A 9,978-nucleotide genomic window follows, 5' to 3' on the forward strand; every position below is an offset into this window, starting at 1 on the left:
CTTTCTAAAATTACACACAAAAAGACAACATGAAAAAAAAACTGCATTTCAATGTATGCTCTCCAGAGGCAGCGACTTGGCCTTCTTTGGTCTCTGTCATAGCCCCGGTGCCCAGAACAGAGCCTGGCCAGTGAGAGGGACTCAGCAAGTATCCATGGGCCCCACGCAGATTTAGGGGAGCAAGATTACTGCAAACAGACGAGCAAAATGAAAGGGCCTTTTTTTTTTTTGAAAGGCGGACTCTTGCTCTGTCCACCCAGGCTGGAGTGCAGTGGCATGATCTTGGCTCACTGCAACTTCTGCTTCCTGGGTTAAAGCAATTCTCCAGCCTCAGCCTCCTGAGTAGCTGGGACTACAGGTGCTCACCACTACGTCCAGCTTATTTTTGTATTTTTAGTAGAGATGAGGTTTCACCATGTTGGCCAGGCTCGTCTCGAACTGCTGGCCTCCAGTGATCTGCCCACCTCAGCCTCCCAAAGTGCTGGGATTACAGGCGTGAGCCACTGCGCCCAGTCTGAAAAGGACTTTGAAAACTGGCCCAGAGGTGATGGTGTTTGTTGAAGAATTGTTCCATAGCATGTTTTAAGCTTCCAAAAATGCAGCCCTCAAGAGAATGGGCTTGGGCCTAGTGTAGTGGCTCACACCTGTAATTCCAGTGATTTGAGAGGCCAAAGCGGGAGGATCACTTGAGGCCAAAAGTTTGAGACCAGCCTGGGCAATATAGCAAGACTCTGTCTCTACAAAAAAACTGAAAAAGTTAGCTGGGCATGGTGGCGTGCACCTGTATAGCCCTAGGTACTGGGCAGGCTGAGGTGGAAAGATTGGTTGAGCCCAGGATTTTGAGGCTGCAGTGAATATGATCACAGCACTGCACTCCAGCCTGGGTGACAGAGCAAAACCCTGTCTCAAAAAACAAACAAACAAAAAAGAGTGGACTCTGTGGACTGATGGGACCCATGCCCAGGTGCCTCCCTTGCTCTATGACAAAGGCAGGTGTAAGACCAGATTCTGTGGGATAAAAGTAAATGGTGGTCTGATAACAGAAGCCTAGAAAAGTCTGGAAGATCTGGGGCTCAGCAGTTTTCTCTGAAGGGGTGGGAGGGCCTTCTCATTCCTCATTACGTATTTCCTTTAACATGTCCTGACTGAGCACCTGTGGTGGCCCAGGGCACTCCCTGGAGCCTGGTGTCCATGGACGACATGGCAGCTGGGGTGCAGTGCAGGGGCGGGGAGCTAGACGGAGCATAATTACATGGCGGGGAGCCTTAAAGGAGGTCATGGGGAGTGGGCTGGGGCTACAGGTAACAGCGAGGGCCCTCAGAGGAACTGACATCTGGAGCTGAGACAGAGCCAGCCAGGTGAAGATCCAGGGAGAACTTTCCAGACCAGGGGATTGGCACATGCAAAGGAAGGCTGGGCAGGCTGCTGTGCCCCAGAGCAGGTGAGCCAGGGAACGGGGGTGGGGAGTGAAGACCGGTGCCTAGGCTTCATCCTTAGGAGAGAGTGTGTTCTTCTCTGCCTCCAGAAAAGCATTGCAGAAAGGTTCAAACACACCTCAACGTAGAGAGAATGGAATTGTCTAGTGGCCCTCACATGCCCATCACCAGCGTCCAGTGAGCAACACTCTGCCGGTCTCCACTCCCATTGGCACAGTGCTGCCTTCAGAAACAAGCAGCACGGATCTCCACCAGGGAAGACTGGTGTTTCAGACAGACCTGCCATACCCGTCCCCTACCCAACAAAGCTAACAACACTCCCCCACATCACCCACACCCAGTCCTTGTTCACTTTTTCCTGATTGTCTCAAAAGCCACTCAGGAGCCAAACCAGGGCCACACACGTTTCTTTTGTTTGCTGTCCCCTAGTCTGTAACATCCCCTACCGCCACCACCCTCTGCTTTCTTCTGATTGTAAGAATAAATTGTACCGGTTAGAAAAAAACAAAACACTGTGGAAATGTATTAACTAAAAAGAATCGAGTCACTTTGCCTCCCTGCAGAAATCTCTTGCATGTAGAATGATACAATTTTCTGTAAGTATATTGTACTCACCGTAAGAATTTGAAGCAGGGGGTGACATGATTTTTTTTTTTTTTTTTTTTGAGATGGAATTTCCCTCTTGTTGCCTAGGCTGGAATGCAGTGGTACGATCTCGGCTCACTGCAACCTCTGCATCCTGGGTTCAAGCGATTCTCCTGCCTCAGCCTCCAGAGTAGCTGGGACTACAGGTGTGCCCCACCACACCCAGCTAATTTTTGTATTTTTAGTGGAGACAGGGTTTCACCATGTTGACCAGGGTGGTCTCGAACTCCTGACCTCAGGTGATCCGCCTGCCTCAGCCTCCCAAGGTGCTGGGATTACAGGTGTGAGCCACCGCACCCAGCCTATTTTTTTAAAGTTACTTATTGGCCAGGCATAGTGGCTCATGCCTGTAATTCCAGCACTTTGAGAGGCTGAGGTGGGAGGATTTCTTGAGACTAGAGGTTTGAGAATAGCCTGGGCAACATAGTGAGACCCTGTGTCTACAACAAATTTTTCAAAATTACCCGAGTGTGGTGGCACGTGTTCCTGTGGTCCCAGCTACTCGGGAGGCTGAGATGGGAGGATGGCCTGAGCCTGGGAGGTCAGTGCCGCAGTGAGCTGTGATTGTGCCACTGCACTCCAGCCTGGGTGACAGAGTGGGACCCTGTTTTTTTAAAAAAAAAAAAGTGTTTTTTTGTTTATTTTGTCTTCACCACAAGCAGCATACTCTTGTCAGAAACAAAAATATATAAAAGAAAACAGTGCGGGCACGGTGGCTCACACCTGTAATCCCAGCACTTTGGGAGTCCGAGGTGGGTGGATCACCTGAGGTCAGGAGTTTGAGACCAGCCTGACCAACATGGAGAAACCTCGTCTCTACTAAAAATATAAAAAATTGGCCAGGCATGGTGGCTCACGCCTGTAATCCCAGCACTTTGGGAGGCAGAAGCAGGTGGATCACGAGGTCAGGAGATTGAGACCATCCTAGCTAACACGGTGAAACCCTGTCTCTACTAAAAAATATAAAAAAATTAGCCAGGCGTGGTGGTGGGCACCTGTAGTCCCAGCTACTTGGGAGGCTGAGGCAGGAGAATGGTGTGAACCCAGGAGGTGGAGCTTGCAGTGAGCCAAGATCACGCCACTGCACTCCAGCCTGGGCGACAGAGCGAGACTCTGTCTCAAAAACAAACAAACAAACAAAACAAAAATGTAAAAAATTAGCCAGGCATGGTGGCGCATGCCTGTAATCCCAGCTACTTGGGAGGCTGAGGCGGGAGAATCGCTTGAACCCAGGAGGTGGAAGTTAAAATGGTGGACTGAGATCGGGTCATTGCTCTCCAGCCTGGGCAACAAGAGCGAAACTCCATCTCAAAAAAATGAAAACAGCACTTGTCTGCACTGCCGCCCCTGGCACTAGGTGGCAGCAGCATCTGAGCGTCTGCTTTGCCCTGCGGGCCAGTGGGAAGCTGTTTCAAGCCCCTGGGGTAAAATGAGGGAGGAGGGCCAGCTGCCCTCGGGCCCCGAGGCCCCCTTCCTCCCCATGTGGTTTATCGGTTTCCAGCACCTGGAAAGAACCTGCCTTTTCTCCCAGGGCTGCTGTCGATTCTCCTGCCCTGCTGACGTTACTGGGTGCGTGAGGACTGGCAGGGAGGAGGCCTAGCCACTGCCTCCTTGGCCCCTTCCTGGGGACACTGAGCTTCCCACAAACCAGGTGGGCAAGCACAGGCTGCTGGACTGGCCTGATGGGGTTCTCCTAACTGGAGGATGGTGGGTCCCTCCTGCTCCTCAGGGACTCTCCAAAGTGGTCCTGTTGACTTTGCCATCAGCACCCTTCGACCCCTGCCAGCAGTTCCCCACCTGCTTAGAATCATGGTGACACAGACCACAGCCTGAGGCCACCCCGGGGAGCGGGCTGGGGGTGCAGCCTTGGTTGCACAGCCTCTCCCTACAGGGTTGGGCGTAGAAGGGCTGCTCTTGCAGATGGCCACCCGGTTTTCCTTGGGGGCATCTTTGAAAACAGGATAGTGCTGATCTGTCCCGTGCAGTTTCTAACGCAGCCATTCTAAAAAGAAGGCCCAGACTTGATCCCGTCTTTCTAGTTTTGTTTCACAATGTGAAAGTTACTATTACTCTTTGTAAGTGTGCAGATGATATGTACTCATGTAGAAAACTAAGGTAAAATGGAAACAAATTTAAAAGGTAGTAATCACCCAAATGGATTCTATGATGTCCAGGACCTACTTTAAAATGTACTTCAAAATGGTGGGTTGGGTGGAGGTTCAGATGAAATGCAATTGACCACGTGGTGATCATTGTTGAAACTGATAGCGGGCTCATGGGGTTTCTTGACACCGGCCTCTGCCTGCTCTTGTGTAAGTTTGGTGTCCAACCTTAAAGAGGTAACCACTACAAATATTTTGAGAAATGTCTACCTAAGGGTGTTCTGTGCCAGCACACAGAGGTAGTTCTAGAATCTCTGCTTTGTACGTGTGTGTGTGTGTTTTAAGACTTTATTTTTTAAGAGCAATTTTAGACTCACAGCAAAATAAGAAGGCACAGCAATTTCTCATATGCCACCTAGCTGCCCCCACACACAGCCTTCCCCATCATCAACGTCTCAGTAGAGTGGGGCACTTGTTAACAGTGGATCCACCTATGCTGACACATGGTCACCCCGTGTCCGTAGTTGATATTGGGGTTCCCTCTTGGTGTTGGATATTCTACGTGTTGGGACAAATGGAACCCTTGGCTTTAACCCCTGTGTTTTATGACAATGCCATTTGGTGAAGTCCTTTGTTCATTCACCTACATGTGGTCGAGATGCTTGTGAGCCAAAGAGTCATGCTCTATTGGGTGGCAGGACAGGTGTGTGATGGGACCTTTGCAGCCAGGCTCCTGGATGGGAGTCCCAGCTCCTTCCCAGGAGCTCTGTCTCTAGGCAAGTTTCCCAGTCCCTGTGGTTTCCGCTGCTGTATTAGAAAATGGTCCTTTCTCTGTATGATTAGTTTTGAGCATTAAATAAGTGAATTGCGTGTAAGCAGATGTCAGTGAGTGCAGCTCTTGTCCCTGTTTTGACAGTAGATCATGTTCTTTCATGCAGCTGTGCTTTGAGTGATTTCACCATTGCCAGCTGCTGGACATTAGACTCTGTCCAGTTTTTCACTGGTTGGACAGTGCTGCACCTGACTCAGTGCACTTGTGGGGCTACCAGCCCCATGACAGGTGCCCTTTCCTGCACTCCAGCCTCTAGGACCTTTTGGGCTTTCACCAGCTTGAGAGCTGCAGGCCCCGGAGCTTCTCTGAGTTGTCATAGGCAGTTGTGGCCGCATCTCTTCCTCTGTGAATACAGGTTCCTTTAGCAGCCAGTTCTGGGGTCCTTTCCCAGCACAGACGTCCAGGGAGAGGCACACAGTGGCTGCGGGTCTTGCCAGACTTCTGGACTCCCTGCCTGGTCTGGTCCGGTGGGTACCTGGGATGGCCTTGGTGCTCCTGTTCTCACCTGTACTTTCTGCCCCCAGGGAAGGCTACAACAACCCCCCAATCTCCGGCGAGAACCTAATTGGCCTGAGCAGGGCCCGGCGCCCCCACAATGCCATCTTTGTCAACTTTGAGGATGAGGAGGTGCCTAAGCAGCCACTGGAGGCTGCAGCCCAGACGTGGAGGAGAGTCTGCACTAACCCCGTGGACCGGAAGGTAGAGGAGGAGCTGAGGAAGGCAAGTCCTGCACTGCGCCCGGCCCCGGGGGCTCCAGCCTCTGTGTTGACCTCCCGTGTTTACCCAGCTGCTCCCTGTTCCTGGCTGTGGGGTTGGCTGCATCGACCTTTCCCCATTCCTTAGTGCATGGGAACTTCTCACCTTCAGATGTTATGTCTAAAGGCCATATCGGTATAAGTTTTACATTCCCAAGGGTGAAAATGCTTCTTAGAGTTCTTAAGAAAAATATGTGTGCATTGTTCAATTGTGACCTACATGTAGAGCTCTGGGATCCACTGAACTCTTATTCATCCATTCACTCATTGCAGCAAATCCAGTGGGGCACCTAGTGTGCCAGGCCCAGCACTTTCTTACCGTTAGATCTGGAGCCGTGCTGCCAGGCAGCCCGCCTTCCCCACACTTGCAGGTGCCGTGGAGGCCTGCATCCCCGCTGGCATGAGCATCAGGTTCATAGTGAGGCCACTGCCACCTGGAGCCTGGCTCTTCCCTTACACAGTGTGCCTGTGGGAGACCACGTGGATATCTTGTTGATTTCCAGCAGTCACTGGGGCACACTGTCCGTGGCTCCTTATTGCCCTCCAGGCACAGCCCACATTCCTGACCTGAACTGGCTTGTGAGGCCCGCTGCCCCGGTCCCCTGGCCCTCTACACTCTAGCCACGCTGACCTTTGCAGTCCTCCCCAGGCCAGGCTGTCCCCTTTACCTCTGACGATGTCCCACCTTAGGCACCTGTTCTGTAGATAGGGGCAGCATGGGGACCCTGGGACTCTAGCACGTCCCCCACCCCGAGCCCTGCTCCCCGCTGTGCTGTGGGCTGTATGAGGACAGTGACCATGTCTCTTGTGGTCATTTCAGGGCCCCAGCCCCACAACTGTACTTGGCACAGGTGGGCGTGCAGCCCAGGCTTCTGAGGGACGGGGTAAGAGAGTGAGTGCAGCAAGTCCTAGGGCCACGCCCTGTGTGTCCAGCCCCTGTCCTCCACCAGCTCCTCTCTGGAGGGGCCCCTGGGGCCCAGCCCATGTTGGGGAGTTCAGGGCAGAAGGGTGGAAGCTGCTGGTGCTCCTCTCATTGTCTGCCCTTGGCCTCCCCAGCTGTTTGACATCCGTCCCATCTGGTCTCGGAATGCTGTCAAGGCCAACATCAGCGTCCACCCAGACAAGCTCAAGGTCTTGCTTCCCTTCATAGCCTATTACATGGTAAGTGTCAGCTGCCTGCCCACCTGCCTTGGTTCCCAGCCATATGGTCCCTGGTCCCTGCTGTAATGTGTTAGAGCCACAGTAAGAGCAGGCAACCCCCTATCCTGGCTCCCCGTCCTTCCTGCCCCACCCCCATCCTGGCCCACCCTTCCTACCCACCTGGCCCTCATCCTTCCTGCCCTACCCCCAGCCTGGCACCTCCCCCGTCCTGGCACCTCCATCCTTCCTTCCCCTCTGTCCTGGTCCCCCAATCCTAGCATCCCTAAGACAGCTTATTAAAGCCAACTGGAAAAGTTTCAGCTCGCTGAGTCCAGGACGCTCTCCACAGCCAGTTGGGCTGCAGAACCCAGCCTCTGACCACAGCGGCCCCGTGTCGTCCTCCACCTGTGTTGAGTGGGGTTCAGTGGGAGGCAGATCCATCTCTGATCTACAAGCATGTAAAGATGGATGTCATTACTGAGGTTCCCAAAGATGCTGGTGGGAAAGGGATCTTCCCCACCGTGAGGCCTCACAGAGCATTAGGGGAGGCCAGCGTAAGACATGACCATGAGGGTCTGCAACAGGCAGTAGGGCACAGAAAAGACTCATTCCTCCTGCCATGTCGGACTGTCAGCTCAGGCGCACCACCTGTGCTGCTTGGCATTGGCACTTTATTTTCTCTTATTTTTATTTTATTTTATTTTATTCTGTTTATTTTATTTGTTTGTTTTGTTTGTCTGTTTATTTATTTATTTTGAGATGGAGTCTCACTCTGTCCCCCAGGCTGGAGTGCAGTGGTGTGATCTCTGTGCACTGCAACCTCCGCTTCTGGGATTCAAGTGATTTTCCTGCCTCAGCCTCCCAAGTAGCCGGGAGTACAGGGGCACCACGCCCAGCTGATTTTCTTTTTTTGCATTTTTAGTAGAGACGGGTTTTCGCCATGTTGGTCAGGCTGGTCTCGAACTCCTAACCTCAAGTGATCCACCTGCCTCGGCTTTCCAAAGTGCTGGGATTATAGGCGGGAGCCACCACGCCTGGCTGGCACTGGCTTTTTAGACATAAGCCATTCAAAAGCTCCATTTGGGGACAGAAGACATCTCATCGATTAGGCCAGTAGTAACACTGGGCACTTAATATGTGCCAGGAACCATGATAAAGGCTCCATGGTGCTATCTCATTTAATCCTCTCCAAAACCGTGGGAGGCCAGGCATGATGGCTCATGCCTAGAATCCCAGTACTTTGAGAGGCTGAAGCGGGAGAATTGCTTGCATCCAGGAGTTCAAGACCAGCCTGGGCAACATAGTGAGACCCCATCTCTACAAAAAAATTAAAAATTAGCTGGATGTGGTGGCTCATGCCTATAGTCCCAGCTACTTGGGAGGCTAAGGTAGGCGAATGGCTTGAGCCCAGGAGATTGAGGCTGCAGTGAGCCGTGATTGTGCCACTGCACTCAGCCTGGGCAACAGAGTGAGACCCTCTCTCGGAAAAACAAATAAAAGAACCCACAGGAAAGGGTGCTCCTGTTCCCTCCATCTGACAGGAAGACCAAGGTTTGGAAAGGCCACGTGCCCTCACCAAGGTGACAGGGCCTGCACGTGGCAGAGCAGGCCTGGGCATCCAGAGCCTTGTCCCCAGCTCCTGAGCATCCAGAGCCTTGTCCCCAGCTCCTGAGCTCTTCTTCCTCGGTGTAGGCTCTGCCCCACCCAGGGACCTGGGGGCCTTCACCTCGCCTCACATTATTCTCACCTTTTCTGTCTCCAGATAACAGGTCCCTGGCGCAGCCTATGGATTCGATTTGGGTATGACCCCCGAAAAAACCCTGATGCCAAGATTTACCAAGTCCTCGATTTCCGAATCCGCTGTGGAATGAAACACGGTAAAAAACTCCTGAAAGCATTGCTTCCTGCCTTTCTCTCTCTCTTTCAGTTTCTAGCATTCTCTTTGGTAGTAAGAATATTTTCATTTGGAGAGAATAAAAAAACCTTTTGCTCCCCTTGCTGAGACTCTTGGATGCAGAATGGCGTGGAAACGAAAGTCCCAGTTCTGTGCTGGCCCCACCACTGACCACCCCGTTTCTGAACCACAGTCCCTCATCGAGTGACCCCACGTGCCCTATGGTCCTGTGACACAGGCCAGGCACTGGTGAGAGCATCCGTGTCCATCCCGCCTGGGAAGTGCTGGGATGCGTTGGTGACTGCAGTGGCATGCTTGGCAGCCTGGAGTTGCCCTCTCAGGAGCTGGCCCCGTGGACCCAAGTCCCATCTCCAGTGTGAAGCCAGTGCTGTGTCCCGACTGGCCCTGTGCCCACCCTCCTGACATGCTTGCCCTCGCCTGCAGGTTATGCCCCCAGCGACTTGCCAGTCAAAGCAAAGCGCAGCACCTACAACTACAGCCTCCCCATCACCGTCAAGAAGACACGTAAGTGTGCCAGGCGCCTTTTGTGGGTCACGAGTGATTTGCCAAGGAAGGCGGGGCACCTGGACCCAGATGGGGAGGTAGTTCCTGGGGGTCACTCCAGGGCTCTGCCAGTCATTCCTCCCCCAGGAGGGGGTGGGCAGGCAGGAGGGCAGGGCATGGTTGGGAGAGATACCTCCTCCCCACCCTGCACATGCCAAGCACTGCTGTTGTCCCCACGCAGCCAGCCAGCTTGTCACCATGCATGACCTGAAGCAGGGCCTGGGCCCATCGGGGACAAGCGGTGCTCGGAAACCAGCCTCCAGCAAGTACAAGCTCAAGGTGGGTGCCCCTGAGCCCCAGGAGAGAGTGGCTCCCAGGGGAGGCCAGGAATAGAGGGGAGGACCTCCCTCTCGGGGCCGGACACCCTATAGGTGGGCTGGAGGGGTGTGGTTAGGGCAGCTCTGCCCACCGGGGCCTCGGCACCTTGCCTGCTTTTAGCACAGCCTTCAGACACTGAAGGCAAGAACTCGGTGCAAAGCCCCGAGGCTGTGTGTGTTGGGGACATCTGGCAAAGAGGTGGTGACAGGTCTCAGACAGGGAAGCCTGGTGCTGTCCTTCTGAGCTGCATGTGGCTGTCCTTCTCGAGCCCTTTGGGAGCCTGGGCCCCCAC

The 9,978-nt window shown here is 53.4% G+C and overlaps 1 protein-coding gene across 5 annotated transcripts in view; it reads left to right on the forward strand.

Moving 5' to 3' along the window:
- Positions 1-9,978, forward strand: part of GTF3C5 (general transcription factor IIIC, polypeptide 5, 63kDa) — a 29,716-nt gene that overhangs the window by 13,130 nt on the left and 6,608 nt on the right. For 2 of the 5 annotated variants that reach the window (XM_011984661.1, XM_011984662.1), the window contains exons 4-8: positions 5,540-5,735; positions 6,827-6,931; positions 8,673-8,787; positions 9,249-9,329; positions 9,550-9,647. In XM_011984661.1, the coding sequence (XP_011840051.1) occupies positions 5,540-5,735; positions 6,827-6,931; positions 8,673-8,787; positions 9,249-9,329; positions 9,550-9,647 (595 nt within the window). Of the gene's footprint in view, positions 1-5,539; positions 5,736-6,826; positions 6,932-8,672; positions 8,788-9,248; positions 9,330-9,549; positions 9,648-9,806; positions 9,828-9,978 lie in introns of all 5 variants that reach the window. The other 3 variants (XM_011984660.1, XM_011984663.1, XM_011984659.1) reach the window with 2 other exon arrangements.

This window comes from Mandrillus leucophaeus, unplaced genomic scaffold, assembly GCF_000951045.1.
Source record: "Mandrillus leucophaeus isolate KB7577 unplaced genomic scaffold, Mleu.le_1.0 Scaffold271, whole genome shotgun sequence".
NCBI lineage: Eukaryota > Metazoa > Chordata > Mammalia > Primates > Cercopithecidae > Mandrillus > Mandrillus leucophaeus.